The 18,571-nt window shown below is 37.3% G+C and overlaps 3 protein-coding genes across 3 annotated transcripts; all 3 read right to left on the bottom strand.

The window, feature by feature from the left end:
• Positions 1–6,036: 6,036 nt before the first annotated feature.
• On the bottom strand, positions 6,037–6,561 carry LOC149390927 (uncharacterized). The gene has a single exon (XM_089619891.1). It carries the CDS (start codon positions 6,559–6,561, stop codon positions 6,037–6,039), a length of 525 nt encoding a protein of 174 aa, XP_089476017.1.
• Positions 6,562–8,144: 1,583 nt separating this feature from the next.
• Positions 8,145–11,718, bottom strand: LOC149390926 (UDP-galactose/UDP-glucose transporter 7-like). Its single transcript, XM_089619474.1, has 7 exons — positions 10,923–11,718; positions 10,729–10,834; positions 10,379–10,624; positions 9,333–9,443; positions 9,090–9,248; positions 8,758–8,901; positions 8,145–8,531 (listed from the first exon to the last, which is right to left on the bottom strand). The coding sequence occupies exons 1-7, from the start codon at positions 10,961–10,963 to the stop codon at positions 8,352–8,354; spliced, it is 987 nt and encodes a 328-aa protein (XP_089475600.1). The 5' UTR covers positions 10,964–11,718; the 3' UTR covers positions 8,145–8,351.
• A 781-nt stretch (positions 11,719–12,499) lies between these two features.
• Positions 12,500–15,538, bottom strand: LOC149390925 (SWAP (Suppressor-of-White-APricot)/surp RNA-binding domain-containing protein). Its single transcript, XM_089620708.1, has 3 exons — positions 14,572–15,538; positions 13,728–14,002; positions 12,500–13,259 (listed from the first exon to the last, which is right to left on the bottom strand). The coding sequence occupies exons 1-3, from the start codon at positions 15,402–15,404 to the stop codon at positions 12,520–12,522; spliced, it is 1,848 nt and encodes a 615-aa protein (XP_089476834.1). The 5' UTR covers positions 15,405–15,538; the 3' UTR covers positions 12,500–12,519.
• Positions 15,539–18,571: the final 3,033 nt, after the last annotated feature.

Raw genomic sequence — 18,571 nt, 5'->3', positions numbered from 1 at the left:
TAGTCTCAATACTATAAAATTTGGACTTTACAAAGGACAAAAAACCATTGTAGACACTGGGGTTTAGACGTTGCGAATCCCTCTCTTACAAACCATTGTAGAAAATATGTTTAGACGCCATGTTTAAATAGAGCTACATAAATTGGCTTTATACGATTTTTTGTTTATTTATTTTAGTCCCGTTGTTTTCAGAAAAATAATAACCATTAGAAGAACAGAATTCGTTCAAAGAAAAATTATCGGCTAGAGGATTTTAGGAGAATGAATTTAGATACTGGCCTAGAAGAAGGTGATAAACATGTGAAGCCATAATAAATGCCCTTGACGAGTATAAATCCAGTATTAGAGGGTTCATAGCAGTATAATAAGAGAAATAGGTCTCTTCAATGTCAACATAGTGGTCTTGTCGTGAGTTTTACATTAGTATAAAGTTCATTAAAATTTATGATTTGGATAATGAGAGTTACGTATCTTTTTATGACTTAATTAAAAAAAGTGGGGAAAATTATGAGAACGGTAGACAACTTAATGTTTTTTTTAAGGGAATAACTTTCAGTAATGATTAATTATTTTTCGTCACATATTTGTAGTGGATTGGAATAATACTTCATATCTTTACTTTTAGGCAAAAATCAAAATGTTTGATATGGATTGTGCATCATTAAAAATCAAAATATCCTATAGTGCAATTATATGGACATAAAAACAACACACGTGATGAAATGTTTAATAATAGATAGAAATAGTTGCTATCAGGTAACTTGTCGTTAGAAAACAATTAAATACAATTAATGACGATAGAATTGATACCTTAATCATATACCTTGACAAAATATGCCGTGTAAAACCGTGATATTTCTTTTTCATCATTTTTTTTTTTGGAATTTTCCTTGTAGAGGGTGACCATGATGTTATTTATGCGGAGACATTAAAGCATAACATGTGTGTCCTAACAATCCTTACCAGAGACATTAATTTTGGGTTATGGTTGAATTAGAGAAACGTTTTTCATTATAATCACTCGTAAGTACGGCAATTTTTTCATGCATAAGAGAACTATCATTTGACCAAAGTGACAGCTAGTGTAAAAACATTCGAATAAGTGGTCCAGAAACAATTTGGAATAATATTATTGTTATGCCGTTATTTTCACATTGTATAAATAACACCCCGAGAGCAAAAAAACGACACATCAAGCTCATACACAAGGCCCAAGCCCACAAGCAAATTCACGCGCCAAGCTCCGAGTCAATACTCATAAAATGTCTTTCAAAAGAGACTCTCAAAGAATGTTTTCAAGCTAAACTTCTTGACAAATCTTCAAGACAAAGCCACAAAAATGACCACCCGGTCGGCCAAAGAAAATGACCACCCGGCCGACCAAAAAAGAAGACCATCCGGCCATCTTCACTCGGCCAAGACCACCTGTCATCTTCCCTCGGTCAATATCACCTGGTCATCTTCACCCGACCAAGACCACCCGGCCATCTTTCACTCGACCAAGATCACCCGGTCGTCTTCACTCGGCCAAGACCACCCGCCGTCTTCACTCGGCCAAGATCACTCGGCCGTCTTCTCTCGGCCAACATCACTCGACCGTCTCCACCATCCAATCAAGTACTTTTCACCAAACTCTTGGCTCCTATAAATACCCCACTCATTCACAACACAAGATAAGTTTTTCTCAACTTGTCAAAACTCTACAAAATCACACTACACCTCTCTCTCTCTCTCTCTCTCTCACTCTAGAAAATATAGAGACGAGTACAAATCGTTCACCAAGAACACAATACAACACGGCTAATGTTGAGCGTCGGAGCGCGCGCCAAGGGAAAACCCTCCGCGTCTCTCTAGATTCACATTTTCTTGTGGTTAGGTGAAAGTGCAAGGATTCGAAGACCCGGCAAAGAACACAAAGAACGTGGAAGATCCAAAGACCCGGAGACTCGAAGATCCGAAGATCCGGACACTCAAAGATCCGAAGAACATGTGAAAAACCCGGAGAACGTGGAAAACTCAAAGGATTGAAGACTCAAAGAAGCAAAGACTCAAGAACTCAACGAAGAACGCGAAGAACACGATGAACGTGAAAGACCCCAAGATCTGGAAACTCAAGGACCCGGAGACCCGAAGATCCGAATAACACGAACACGACAAGAAGATAAGAACTTCACCAAACCCAAACTACGTAGGGGCATAGGGTCCGGCCCTAGATCGAGCCACGGACGGTTCTTAGTGCTAATCCAAAAATGCGATTAACAATTATAATAAGGTTTTATATAGGGTAACTTTGAATAAGTGGTCAAACAAAAACCCAACGAGTAAGGCAAAAAAAAGTATCCGGGATTATGATAATAAAACTACATGGGTAACATAACAATTTTCTGTTTCTCTTAATTACTTGTACTAGCTTTGTTTTCTAATAAGTGCTTGGTGTGTTAAGACCATACTCCATTGATAAATATGTGAGTAACTTCTGACTGACTTAAGCAAATATAATGTGTTTGAGCATAAATAATTTAGCGGACTTCTTTTCTTCATTTATTGAATCAGAATAAATAGTATTACAATTGAACTAACTTCCTAAATTACATAAAAATATATATATAGCTTAAATTATGTTAGTTCCTATTTTATTGAGATATTTATCTTATGCATAATTTATTTTTTTATGTAAAATATATATAAGACCAACTAATTAACAAACCATGTCAGTAACTAATTACATAAAAAAATAAATTATGCATAAGATAAATATCTCAATAAAATAGGAACTAACAGAATTTAAGCTACATTAATTTATAATATTCTAACACACGCCCCCTCAAGTTGGTTCATAGATATCTATCATGCCCAACTTGCTTAAAAATTCTTTGGTACGATCATAGGTTGAACATGATTGTGGGCAATTCTGATAGCTGGCTTTTGTCGCAATAGAGTTGCATATGATTAGAGTTTATCTCCATGTTTAGTTCTTATAAGATATGCTTCAGCCATATCCCTTCACATGTTCCTTGTGTCATTAACATGAACTCAACTTATGCACTGCTTCGTGCTACAACATGATGCTTCTTGCTTCTCCATGTCATCAAATTGTCCCACACAAATGTACAATATGTTGAAGTAGATCGGCAATCATCTAAACACTCGGCCCAGTCAACATCTGTAAAGTCCTATATACACCTTGTAAGTGTTGTTTAGAAGGACTGTGCATATACTGGCTTACAAGTCCCATGAAATAGGCAATGCTTAGTCGAGTTTGAGCCAGGTATATTAATTTTCGACTAATTTTGTATACCTGAGTTTGTTGGGTGGAACATCATTTTCTCTCTTGTTGAGCTTGTGGTTGGGATCAATTGGAATTGAAGCAGGCTTGCACCCAAGGAGACCGGTTTAGGCTAATAGGTCTAGTACATACTTTCGCTGAGAGATTACTAGTCATTTCGAAGATCTTGCCATGCACCTCCAGTCCTAGAAAATACTTTAGATTCCTCAAGTCTTTGATCGCAAATTGTTGCGCAATGAAATTCTTTAACTTTGACAATTATGGCTCGTAACTCCCTGTCATGATTATATCGTCAACATAAACGATTAAGATAGCCATTTTACCTTCCAGGATATGCTTGTAGAACACGGTATGATGGGACTGGGATTGCTTGCAGTCTTAATCTTTCATGGCTTGAGTGAACCTTCACTACTACACAAAAGGCGTTTAGAAGCAACAAAAGGTCAAAAAGTCGCTTCTAAAAATTAGAAGCGACACTTTTAGAAGCTACAGGTCGCATCTAGGGTCGCTTCTAAGTCCAAAAAATTGGCGCCGAAAATGGCGGGAAGCATTTAGAAGCTTCTGAATCAGACCCGAGGGGATTGCTTAGGTCCTTACAAAACTTTCTTCAACCAGGAGGGAAGATCTTCTTCCTAGGCGAGAAGCCTAGCTAGGTGAGGCCCACGAAGAACTAGGCGGGAAGCTTATCCTGGGCGACTAGCTTCCGCGTGCTAGCAATCATTTCACGTTAGGCGACCATGTTGGGCCTGGCAGGAGCTTTTGGGCCCATTTTGGGATATGAACTTTTCATTCTGGGCGAGTGATTCTTGGGTCTAAGCGGAAATATTCTATTTGCGGGTCTGGGCGAGAAAGCACGTGGCAAGGGTGAGTTAATGACGCAGGCGGGCTTTTGGACTTTGGCAATTTGGGCCCAAGCGAGAAGCTCCAATGGGCCACGCTCTTTTTTTTTCTTATTGCAAAATAAATGCGTTAGCTAGTATTTGAACTCGAGATCGGGTGATACAAGTCTACAGTGCAAACCACTAGACCACAGTTGCTTTTTGTGTGTTCTAAAAAAATTGTTATAACAAAATTAAAATACATTTTAGCAAGAATGATTATATCTATTTTTACCATGGATATTCTTTTTAGATTTACTAGTTTTGTGTCATGCTACCGCATGGCATAATATATTACTAAGATATATGTTTTACAAAGAATTATAAAAAAAAAAATTTAATACACATGTTATTATGCATAATAATTTCATATCGTCTCGTCCTCATAAAGAAAAGATGTATATGAATTGTAGGAACGCAAATATGAAGAACATTAATATTAATATATGTTAAGAATTTTATTTTGAAATATATATATATATATGTGTGTGTGTGTATATATATATCATTTTATGAAATATATGTCGATATCTCCGTCGGTAATCGGTATCTTAGTAAAATTATGATCGGTTCGTCGGTAGTTGTATTTCAAATATTTATAAAATCTCCGTTAATATCTTTTTCAGTAGTCGATATCTCATTAAAATCAAATCTTCGGTATTTCATCGGTAACGGTATTTAAAATCTTGCTTAAGATATTTTTTGAAGAAAATCTAAAATAACGATGGAGTGGAGATAAAAAAAAAATATTGTTTATTGATGTAAAGATGTAAAATAGAAATGAAAAATAGAGATGGAGTAGAGATAGTCTTAAAGTAAGGTAAGAATATGTAAAATATAAGCGAAAATGTCTAATAATAGATACATTCCTAATAAACAGATAGTTATGGATATTTTCTATGCTTTATGTATATTTTTCTTAAATGCGTAAATTATAAAATTTCATTAATAACTAATAATCTTAAGTTGTTCTTCCTATTGAAAGGATAACAGCAAAATCAATATCTTAATTTCTTATATGCTTTGAAATATATATGACAGATACTTACAAACTTTAGGGTTGTTTTTTTTTTCATTTTTTAAGAGTACTTTAGGTTTCAATTTGAGAAAGCAATAAATGAAGCACACAAAGCTAAATCACAGTTTCACAATTCATAAAAGCGCTCCCAATATGCACCCAACAGCCGGATTTGTCTATCGAATATTCTTTTATTAATTTTTTTTTAATCAACACACTAATTTGAAAAAGGTTTCAAATAAAAGAAAAAAACAAGAGAAATAAAATTGTATCTATGACTGAATTATGGAACATTTTCTGAGAGTGCGCACTTTAAAGTCTATTGATCATTTAATTGATTACTCTATAGTCTATTCTTTACCACTAATGAGATACAAGTACAACGAGGGACCGATAAAGTTAAAAATAAAATAACAATTGAGAATTAGAAAGTATGAGTATTTTAAGAGTGAAAAATAAAAATACAAACCAGAGCAAGTAGTAATACCATTTCTTCTCTATGAATAAGCTGTGGGATTTTTTTTATTGTCCATATTTATGGATTTATTTAATTTTTTATTGTCCATATATTATATACGAGAACTATGGTTTTATGTATTTGCAATTTGCATTATACTTTGAATCTATATGCATAAAATTCTTGTGATCAATGACTCTTAAAAGACTATCAACAGACTCTTAAAACAATTTTTTTTTTACTTATTTCACTATTTTTGTAAATAATCCATAATTGATAATAAAGATAATATATTTATTATCTCTCATCCTTATTCTTTTTTTTTTCAATAAACATGGACGGTACCACGGTAAGAGTATTATTAAAACCCTCACTTAGTGGCGGAGGAAAACTGTGGTTATAACACAACCCTTTGGTCGCTTAAAACCTCTCGCATAGCACAAAGTGGGACAATCCCCAACCATTGCACCTCCGAGTTCACATGAGTAGCAAAGCGAGCCAATTTATGGGCAACAACATTACAAGAACGGGGAATAAAGGCGATCTTAAAATTAAGAGAAGACATACTACGGACCTTTATTTCACTCAAAATCGTACCCAACTCCGTCGTGGGGCAGCTCCCACTCTCCAAAGCACGAACAACCTCAAGGCAATCGGATTGGACGACCACGTTCGACAACCCACGCTCCACGGCCATAGCTAAACCGTGGAGCACGGCGGAGGCTTCCGCGAGAACGGGAGAGAAGCGGAAATGTTTACACGAGATAGCCGAGGAGATGACAAAGCCTCGATGATCCCGGAGAACACAACCGGTTCCAAAGAGCCCACGCGTAGCATCCACAGTCGCGTCCACGCTAATAGCGGTAATGCCCAAGGCTGGGGGGGTCCATGACGGGGGAGTAGTGACGCCGGACTTGGCCATGGGGCAAGCATTGGCCGAGCGGAAGCTGTCAAGGAAGTCTCCGGACCATTCCACAAGTTCCACCGGGGTCTATTTAGACTTACCGACGCTCACCTGGTTTCTATGGTTCCAAATCTCTCAAATCAAGACAATAAAAAATTCAAAATTACGTACCTCGACCGTGTTCATGGCATTGATGAAGATACTAGTCGCATCTAGCTCCCCGATGTTCTTGACGAGATCCCCAAAACCCGCTGCCTTCCAAGTCTTCTGGATCCACCGGCAGCCCCACAAAGCATGAATTATAGTTTCCGGCCCCTTAGAACACAAGGGGCAGCGGTTGTCGTCAATGATCTTCCGGTGGGCAAGCTTGGTCTTAATCGGGATCCATCCTTTGCAAACCCTCCACACAAAACGTTTAATTTTAGCAATAAGTAGATATTATAAGTGATTGACACTTCATCATTTCTTCTTATAAGATATATTTTTGTGTGAGTACATAAATTTAATAATGAAAAAGGATGAAATATTTTTATTATTAAAGTTTAAATTTTTTTATTGACCCTTAAATATTTAATGTAATTAAATGTCTTTCCACATTACTTTCTCTCCAGATTTCTTTATCTTTATGCAATTGCTTATCTAGGATAGTTTTGAATTTCTTGAAAGCATTTTTTTTCCTTCTAAAAATACAGCAATATCATTCATTTCATACTGCATATATCGGGCTTTTGTAAAGAAAAAAAATAAATAAATAAATAAATTTATCTCTATCTATATCCGCATTTCCCTTTTCCTTTGTCTTGTCTCTCCTTTTTTGTTTCTTAATTTTTTCTTTCTTTAATTATGTTTCTTAATCTTCTTCTTCTCCTTCTTCATCTTCTTTTTATCTTTTATATTTATAAAAATGATTAATAATAGTTAATTAAATCGTACTTAGTGCGTTGTTCTCGTAAGACTAGTAATCTATGAAAAAGAATATCCCACCTTCCAATGGTTAATAAAAAAAAATAAAAAAAATTGAGCCTTCATTCTTCTTTGGATAAAATTTAACTTTCCAGAGTGTGATTTGGAATTGATCTCCAAGAAGACCCACCAAAGTTTTGAAGAAATTTGTGTTTACCATAAATCAGTCATATTATATGCCTTTCGTATATCACATGGAATGCTTACAACACAGTACATCAAACGACGATTTGATAGAAAAATTCAGTTTATCTATATCATGATGATGTAACTCAACTTTTACCCCCAAATCATATTTTTCTTGAGAAGAGTTGCAAGAAAAATAAGTATTTTTATATTTATTTCGCCAAAACGTTGAGTCAATTCAATAATTAGTGGTCCGACTTCTTTGCCCAGAAACTGGGTTTCATTATCCGTTGCCAACACTACCTTGTCCACTTGATGTATCTGTACATTTAAATTTAATGAAACCATGTCCAATTTTTTTTATTTTTTTTTAATATTTTAAAAGCGACCTTTGAAATTTTTAGCATTTTTATCTATTGGACCTGAAGATGTTTATTATTAAAAACTCAAGCTGATTAGACTTTTGCAATGCTTCCAAACCCACAAACTAATTCCAGTTGAATTCTCTCTAATTGAAAACTATGTCTATTCAAAAGAAAAGACCAATCTTCTTTGTAACAATTTTTTGGTGGGTAAATCCATCAATGCAATACATCATATTGAGAAGATTTAAAAAAAAAAAAAAATTAAATGATATAAAAAAGGCAGACAAATTGGAGCCACCTGGAAACTTTTTGGTATCTCTTTCTTTCTTTCTTTTTTTTCATTTAATTAAGTATTTATTTACGATGAGCCTCGACGTCTGACTCTAGACTCGGGGTTTTGTTCTTTGTGTTCTTGGCGTTCTTGAGGCGATACTTAGCGTACGAATACCATACTCCGCCAGCTGTGTTGATGACCAATCCCGTCACGTTTAGAGCACGCACTTCCACGCCGCCCAACACCACAAACCCGAGAGTCTGGGAACACAACAATGTGAGCGTGTTTTTGTATACTATACAAATATCGAATATAATCAAACAAAGGCACATGGTAGCAATAATAAATTATAAAATAAAAGGGGGAGAAAAAAATCGAGAGGATTTTGAGCGGCTGCAATGATTCATGGGTGGTTGGTTTTGCTTTGTTAAGAGTTGATTCTATTAATGTCACCAACTAAATTAGTGAGAGAGAGAGTGGAAGTACCGTGGACCCGACACCTTTGAGGACTCCAACGATGGTTGTGGTGAGAGCCGAGTTGACAATTGTGCACAAGAACATTGTGAAGTTTAGAACAATTCCCATCACCAACGAGAGGACGAGGATCACCAAAAAATATAATGAATTTATCTGCACAGACCATAAATATATAATGGCATTTATTACGCTCGGTTCTTAAATAACGGCATGTCTGATGATTCTTTGGAATCTCTTGTCAAACGGATTTCTGCATCTATTGAACCATTCATCGCACGCGTTTGCGCTTTTCTGAACACAGAATTGATAAATAATATACGAAACCTGGTTGAGATTCTGACCTTTGCAAACATTATCGACAAAGAATCGGGAAATTCCCCGGTGGCTATGATGAGGAACAGCAAGAAGGGAAGGGACAAAATGCTGTTGTAGAACATGATCTCGACCGAAGACAGACCGTCCTCTGCGCCAGACTTCTCCACCAACACAAGGTACATGGTCTGTGTTGTGTTTATGTGCTCAGTTTTATTACAAAAATACCATTCGAGAAACAGGGCAATCATTGGACAAGGAACATAACAGACCTGGAAAAACACAGAAGTGAAAGCCATGCCGTATCCGAAAAGATCGAAAGAAAAGTCTCCGAGAGCTGCTATGACAACGCCAGCTGCGGTCAATATCACCGAGAGAGTCACCTGATCATACCCACACAAAAAATAAACATGTTCAAGAGCAATCACTGGAAATTTTGATCCCGGGCTTCCTAAGAGAATATAGGATTCTGTTTATTATTGTAATCCCACAGAAGCATAAAACGAGACATTTTAAGATAAAATTTGATTGAGCAATAAGGTATATAATTAGACATTTTAGTTTTTGCTAATTTCTTTTTCTCGTTAGTTAGTCACCAACATGTTTAGTATTTTTTTTGTGCATAACTTTTTATCTTATACGTATAATATTTATAAGTATGTATAATATTTATAAGATAAAAAGCTTGGCAATTTTAGGGATGTTGACTGGAATGTCGAGATCCACGATAAAAACAACTCAGTCACTAATCACACCGAACACAAGTAGTTCTTAGCTTTTAGTAATCATTGTAATGTAGGTATTGAACTCAATAACATGTCTTTGCAAGAACAAACCATCCGGATTTGGGTTTTTAATTTTTATTTATTTATTTTATATAATCTAAAACCCGGAATAAGTTCTAGAAGAATAGAAAGAGATAAAGTTACCCAATGCAGATTAATTGTTGCATGGTATATGGTTTCCCTTTTGAATCAATCATAGCTAAACTGATAAACTTTCCTCCCTTTCAAGGGTTGTTTCATAAAATAAGAATAACAAATCTTCACTTTGGGTAAGACCTAATGAGCCGTTACAACCCATATCACATATTAGCTTCCCAAGTATCTCAAAACTCAGAGAAATCGCGATGCGAAATCCAATTAAAAAAATAAAAAATTAAAAAAAACCCTTCAAGCTCTTGAAATTTTAAAACCGAACGAATGCAAACTTCATATCTCAATTCTTCAAGATTTTATATAAAATACCCTAATGTTTTACCCAAAATTCTTCTCACGATAATCGACTTAATTTCAATGAACGATGAACAAGAATATACCTGCAACGTAGGCCTTGCTTTACCCGAGAAGCAACCGGCAATGAGCACAGTGAGCGGCGTGAGCCTCTTAATGGCAATGTACATCGGAATATTGACGCCCTTCAAGCTCGCCAACGCAAACGCCACGTTCGCATTGTAGAAAAGAGAAACCGGAAGAAGTTTCTTCGCCGTCGCCATTTCCAATCCTTTTGCTTTCGTGTATCCCGATCTTCGACCGCTGTGTATAAGCATCGCAGTCGCCAATTGCTAATGTATATTCCAAATCAACAATACATGAATCTATAATCAATTGCTTATATATATATATATATATATATATAGCTCATGAACAAAAAAGATTGAGTTTTTACCTGTACAGTGAGTAGTGTCATTGAGTATGAGTACTGCATTAGAATTGCTTTGTTGATGAAGACCATGGCCATGGAAGAAATCCCATATGACACTGCTGAGAACAAACTACACGACACGGTATATGATCAACATTCAAAAATTGAGTGATGGGGTTTTTTGTAAATCATAACTAATCAATCAATGAATCACTGACCTTAGAGATGAGCTACCTTCTGCATCAATACGGCTCTCCATGGCAAAACCCAAATGGAAAAAAAAAATATTAACGGAATTCAGATTCACAAAGTCTCTGTCGATCTGTGGTGAAATTGTTCTTCTTCTCCAATACAATTATTAAAATTAACATAAAAAAAACTGCGAATCAAGAAATACCCATATCAGATAAATAATATTAAAGAAGCATAACCGAAAGAAAAAAAAAATGGTGTACTGGGAGTTACATGGTATTGTAAAGTAGTAAATAAAAAGCGAGAAAGATTGGTTATTCAGGTCTATGAAGACAGGTGGGTTGTTTAATTTTATTTTATTTTGGGATTTGAGCGATTTTCGAAAATCCAAGGAGTGACATGTGAGCGTTGAATAAAAAACCGTGAAAGTGAGAAGCAAATAGGGTGGTGATTGAGATGAATTGTGTGAAGTAGAATGGAATCTAATGTAGCAATAAAAATAAATTAAATAAAGTAGATGATGCTGAAAATGAGGTGTGGTGTTTTATTGATTGAGAACAACGAGACTGAATCCAACGATTCCAAATCAAAATTAATAATAATAGTAATAATTGTAAAAGAGGAAATTGATGGATAAAGATTAAAGGAAGGGTAAAGCTAAAAGCCATTGCTATCAATCTTTTATGGGTTTGTGGAATTCGGGAAGATCTTCGGGTGGTTTTCCATCTTTGTCTTCTTGTCTGAAAGCTCTCGTCTTTTTTTCTTTTTCTTTTTTCCTTGCGCTCTCCCTCGTTTTCCCATAATAAATTTATTTATTTTTTACAAAAGTTCCCAATGATATTATTATATTTTAGGGCTGTGAAGTGAAATGAATAAGTAACAAAAAGAATGTAAATTAGTAAATATTTTCTATTTGCGATTTACTTTTGTGTTTAATGTATCGCTAATGATAATCTCTCATTTTTGTATTCACCCATAATTAGCCAGTATAATTGCTATCAAGTTAAGTGGTATCTCAATCTTTGACTAAAGTAATGCTGAATTACCATTCTACGTGCATGATTAACAAAGTTCATCCACTTGTCTCAAACCTTTTCATGCCAAAACTCAATTGTCAATTCTGTAGCCACTACGTCTACGACGACAGTGGCTTTACCGAAAAATGTACACACTTCTGTAGACACTGAATTCATTGACCAAACCTAATCCATTATCGCTGCTATAAAAATTTCCCCTTAAAGGAGGAGAAATAGGAAAAAAAAAATCTCCGAGAACCACTCTCTTTGATCATTAGGACTTCCCATCTTTGTTGTGGCATTTTCGTTAATTAAAGCAAATTACTAACCGACACAACCAATGTCAACTATTAAGTTGACATATTTCCCTACCAATTTTATAGAAAATAAATGCACAGTTCGGTAATTAACTAGAACAAGCCAGTTCTCTTGTCAATGAAAAAAAAAATTAAAAATTAGGCTACTTACATGTACACCCACATTATCCTCCACAAAACCACTCCAGACATGTATTAAGACTTAATTCAACTTATATAAAATGCCAAAGTTGAAGAACCAAAAAAAAGACTCATCCAATCCAAACCGGGTTATCTTTTTCTTTTTTCCTTCACCTGGCAGTAGCTCTGGCGCTCATAGACGAATGGTAATTGGTGCTCCTATGTTTCCTGTAGGAGGAATAAACGTCGTCGTACTGGCTGATCTCGTTGGGGTTCGCCGAGGCTCCGAGCCCGAGCCGACCGGAGCTATTGAAACCAGGCTTGCGCTCGACGGTGCCGTCAGCGTAGGTCCCGGTGTCGGGGTCCGCCTGGAGGTTCGGCGGCGGCGGAATGCAGGCCCCGCCCTTCCTCACCGCGGCCTCTCTGTCGAAGCCGCCGTCGCCGCCGATCTCGACATCGTCTCCGTCTCCACCGTCGGATCGGAGGGCGCCCTCGGACGGGTTGACCTCTCCGATCTCTTTGAAGAATTTGGAGACTCTGTCGAGGGTCTCGGAGAGGGAGGCGGTGGGAGGGGGTATCGTGGTCGGGATGTCCAGCGGGCTCATTGGGGAGTAAGGGACTCCGCTCCCGATCTGCATCTTCCGGACCATTCCGGGGATGAGCCCCGGCGGGAACAGAGGGTACGCCGGAGCTTTCTCTCCCGTCGCTGGGGCTTGGGCCGCAAGTAACGGCGGTTGGGCTGCGAGCAGTGGGCCCGGGAACACCGGCAACGGAAGCTGTGGCATGGTCTGGTGATGGCTGGGCATCGCGAGCTTCTCGGGATGGTCTTGCTCTCCCGAAATCGGAACCGGGATTTGCCGATCGGGATGCCATTGGGCCATGTTGTGCATCATTGTGCCCTGTGGTAATCCTGTTTCAACGATAAAAAAAAAAAAAAAAAAAAATTTGCATTAATCATTTTGTGCATCCACGTGGGTAGTCCCATAGCTGCAATGGGAAAGCTGATATGCCTTGTGATATTTGTGTCAATTTGAATATAAACCAAAGGAAATGATATCAGACATTCGAGAGGTCCGTGCTCTCCAAAACGGAATTTCTTCCTTTCAAAATACTTTCAGACTGTTTTCATATCATTTTTCTTTAAATCTCTCTTATTTAGGGTAACTTAGCTTCTAGATATTCTATATTAACCCCTAATTATCTACTAATTCTCTAAAGCCATGGGCAGCCTCGGGGCAAGACGGGCCACGCTTGATCCTGTTTATTTTCTTTGTATTTCAGTGGCACCATGAATATACTTGGTGTAATACGGTCCGAAAAGAAATGGCGAGTATAATGCTGAATGTGAACGATTAGAGGGACGTTTACAGTGACTTACCTCCAGACAAGTCGAGCAATCCAGTGGGTAAATCGTTTGGTGTTCCGGGAAATGAATGACCTGGCTGCCCACCAATCATCTCATTTCTGAAAGTGTTGATAGTTTCCGGGTCGTAAATGTTATTCGAAGCCCATAACTGCAAAAGTTGTTGAAGCTTTGACTTGCTTTCTTCCTGAATGTGAGGGTGATGGTAGATCCTCGCTAGCATGGAGCCCAGGACGGGTTTGAAGGCAAGGGCTTCATTGTCGAGTTCCTCGTTTGTTCGTCTATGCACACTGTCCGGATGAAAAGACATTACAAGTTAAAAGTGCACGTATGAACTAGATCAAGAAGAAAAAAACAGCACGTAAAAAGATAGTAGAGTACAACAACCAATATATAACTTAGAGAGATCAAGAAGAACCATACACTTGAGGAATAAATAAAGAATTCGTAGTTGTACGAGAATATTAACTAAAGAAAATTCCCACGCCTAATTCCATACTCGGCCTCTCATTTTAACACAATTCTAAATAATAATAAATAAAAAAAAACTCTCATCATACATATACAAATTATTGATATGAGCTTCACTCTCACTTCATATGTATCTTCAAGGTAAACTATTAAGCACGTTTACTTCCCTACACACCATATACTTGATCAACCTCATTGCAATGTGTAAATGCATCGTCTAATCACCGTGATCCATATTCAATCCTTATCCATATTTCCCAGTACAAACGAGCCGGTAACAAATGTTTCTGGTAATTGCGTTGATAAATTCAAAACTAAACCTCAATCTCCACCATCACTAAAGCACATTTCAAGAACACGAAAAAAAAAAAAAAATTGGGGTACCTACCTCTCGAAAAGAATGTCGTTGGCGAGATATATAATGTGAAGCTGCCTATCGGAATCGTCAAGAGCGAAGACCCTATCGCGGAGGGCCTCGGCGAGAGCGGGCGCGAAAACAGACCTCTGGACGAACCAGAACTTGGTGCCTTTGATGGACTCCTTGGTCCCGTTGAGTGCGGCGAGGACTCCAGCGAGCTCCGCCGCCACGTCACCGGGGAGCGGACCCGAAAGCCCCTTGAACGGCTTCGCAGTCTGGTCAAACTCAGCCACCCGGGGAAAGAACTGCGCGTGACCGCCCTGGTGGGGGTCGTAATAGTAGGGCTGTTGTTGTTGCTGCTGCGGCGGCGGCGGCGGGGCGTGGATCATCGCCGGAGGCGGTGGTGGCCGGAGCATGGACGGCGGAGGGAAGTAGGGCGGCCGGGCGGCGGAGAGGGAGAGCCAGAGGCGGTGGCGGTAGTAGGCGTGGCCGTCGCCGCCGAAGAGGAAGGCGTAGTCGGGATTGTCCTTCTGCTTCTCGCGGATCATGGACTCGAACTCGGGGCCGTTCTTGGCGGAGTACTCAACCAGCTTATCGATGCGCTTCTGGAGCTCCGGGTCGGCCGGCGCGTGGTGGAACTGCGGCGGCGGCGGAGGAGGCTGTTGGAGGTGGTGCATCAGGTGATGCGGCGGCGGAGAGTGGTGGTGGTGGAACGGAAATGGCATCTGCGGGTGCGGCGGAGGGAGGAATTGGGGAGGAGGAGGAGTTGAGCCGCCGCCGTGGAATTGGTGCGGCGGAGGATAGGCGTAGGGTTGTTGGGGGTAGGGCATGGCGGCGGGGTATTCGTGCGGTGGTCGATCCATCGGAGCTTCTCCGGCGGTGGTTAGGGCTTTTTTTTGGCGGAGGATGGGTTACAGTTACAGATCGCGGAGCGACAGAGATAGGCACAACTTTATCGTGTTTTATTCTATTACTAAAGCCGAGAGTTAGACCCCTCTATTTTGATATAAATCATTTTAGTCGGTAAACTTTTACCCAAATAACTAGCTCAAAAGGGATGGCAATTTGGTCCGGACACGAAACACGAAACGGTTACGACACGATTTAAAGCGGATTTGGATCTCAATAAATGGGTCGGTTCTTAATTGGGTCGAACACGCTAACACGATTAAATAATGGGTCAAAACGACACGATTATGATAACACGATAAAAATCCGATTAACACGATTATTAAATGGTCGACACGAAACACGATTACGACCCGCACGAATATGACCCAATTAAAACGATTACGAGTAATAGCACGATTACGACCCAGTTAAACACGATTAATATTATGTATGTAAAATTATTAATTTATAACTATAAACATAAAATCAATATTCAATTAGTTGTTTTCAATTACTGATTTAACAAGTATGCCAAATGGGTGTTCTCATAATGACAATTTACAATCACAATAACAATAGTCTCGTAATAACATATCGTATTCCATTTTATTCGGTTTCAATTAAATTCAATTTATTTCGGACAATTCCAATTCACATACACAATAACAATAATCTCATAATAACGTTTTGTATTCAATTTTATTTGATTTCAATTCAATTCATATCGAACAACCATAATTCACAATCACAATTACAATAGTCTCATAATAACGTATCGTATTCAATTTTATTTGATTTTAATTCAATTAAATTCATAACGAACAATTACAATTCACAATTCAAAATCTCAATATCAATAATCTCATAATAACGTTTTGTATTCAATTTTATTTGATTTCAGTTCAATTCATATCGAACAATCACAATTCACAAACACAATAATTATAGTCTCATAATAACGTATCGTATTCAATTTTATTTGATTTCAATTCAATTAAATTCATATCGAACAATTACAATTCACAATCCCAATATCAATAGTCTAATAATAACGTATCATATTCAATTTTATTTAATTTCAATTCAATTCATATCGAACATCCACAATTCACAATCACGATAACAACAGTCACATAATAACATATCATATTCAATTTTATTAGATTTCAATTAAATTCAATTCAATTCATATAGAACAATCACAATTCAATAACATATCATATTCAATTTTTTCTACAATATAATTTTAACTATTTTTTTTTTTAAGGGATTTGAACTAGGGATGGCAATTTCGTGTTCGTATCGTAATCGTGTCGTGTTAATCGTGTTTGCATAAATAATTGTTAGAACCAAATCCGACCATTTATTAATCGTGTTTGAAGTCTAGATCCAAATCCGACCGTTTATTTTTTTACAGATCCATAACCGTTTAAATTAAACCATTTAATAGTCGTGTTAAATGGATTATTTAATCGTGTTTAGACATTCGGACCCAATTAATTGCGATGAATTATAAAATTAGTCAAAACTCCAAAATAAAATAAAATTAGCAAAAACATAATAGCCATAGGAAAATAAAATTACCATAAACATAATAGCCATAGGAAAATAAAACTCCAAAATACAATTATCTTTCACAAAAACAAATAAAAAAGACATACGATTAGTTTTAGTCAATACGAATACTTGAACCTTCGGATTGCACATCCTCATCATGTAACTTAAATTTCAAAACGTCTTTTATGAAAACATCGGCTTCTCCATTTGATCCTACATAAATTTTATAATTAGTTAAATATATCAATACAAAAATAAATTCAAGACTAATAAAATTAGAAAATGATAAAATAAAATAAAAAAACGTAATTACTATAAAGCCAATCACGAGTGCAAACTAATGCCTCGACCGTACTAGGAATAAGTCGGCTACGATATGCATCCAAAACTCTACCACCGGTACTAAACGAAGATTCCGAAGCAACAGTTGAAACGGGAACGGCTAATATATCACGAGCCATTGCCGCAACGATACGATATCGACATTCATTTAACTTCCAATAGGCGAGGATGTCTAACTCGATGTTCCTATCCATTTTTGGCTCTTCTAAATAAAGTTCAAATTGGGTTTTTGGTTGAGAACATGTAAATTCCGAGGGAGACATATCATCAAACTCCTACATTAAATATTTAAAATAAATCAAGATAAGTTCCAAAGAAAGTGTATATGTAACTAAGTTTAAAACTATAATAAAATAAAATAAAAATTATATTTCACATACCTTGAAGATTTCATCTATTGGTTCCCGTTGGTCGTTATCCTTTCTTGAACTTTTATCGGCAAGTGGTGGTGGTGAAAACTTCTTTGACATCTCACAATACTCTTCAAAGATAGAGAACATTTTCCTTTTCACTTGCATGAACTCCAAAGAATCATTTCCATGAAGCTTTCTATAACTATAATCAACAAATTGGAGCTTGTATCGGGGATCTAAGACACAAGCAATAGCTAGAGTAGGATGGAAGTCAGACCAATACTTTTGAAACTTAATCCACATTTGAGTTGCCATAGTCTTCAAGTACTCATCGCCGCCACTTTGTATATATTGTTGAAGAGTCACACAACATTGCCATATAGATGGAAAATATAAGTTCGAAGTAGGATATTTGGTACCCGAAAACTTGAGGGTAGCATCGTAGAACAACTTCAAAAAATATCGGATCTTTCCAACTTTCTCCCACTCCTCTTCCGAAGGACAATGCTTGTAGTTGGAATCGGTCAAGTGTAAATGTTGAAAGGCACAACGATAATGTGTAGCACTCTCGATCATGAGATAAGTAGAGTTCCATCTAGTTGGCACATCTTGACTCAATCCTTTAGTATAACCCATAGAAACCAACTTCACACAATCCAAGAATTTATCTTTTCTAGTTTGAGATCCTTTGAAATACTTGACACTATCACGAATCTTACCAATGGAGCTATCAATTTGCTTCAAACCATCGTGCACAACTAGATTGAGGATATGAGCACAACATCGCATGTGGAACAAGTCACCATCGGAAACAAGGAATCCTTTCATTTGCAATTGACTCCTCAACAACTCAACGGAAACATCATTCGAAGAAGCATTATCTAATG

This window comes from Urtica dioica, chromosome 7 (genome assembly GCF_054948205.1).
Source record: "Urtica dioica subsp. dioica isolate 48M chromosome 7, U.dioica_male_clone48M_v1_H2, whole genome shotgun sequence".
Classification (NCBI taxonomy): Eukaryota; Viridiplantae; Streptophyta; class Magnoliopsida; order Rosales; family Urticaceae; genus Urtica; species Urtica dioica.
The sequence above is the reverse complement of the archived record's forward strand: the minus strand, read 5'-3'. Positions and strand labels throughout refer to the sequence as shown.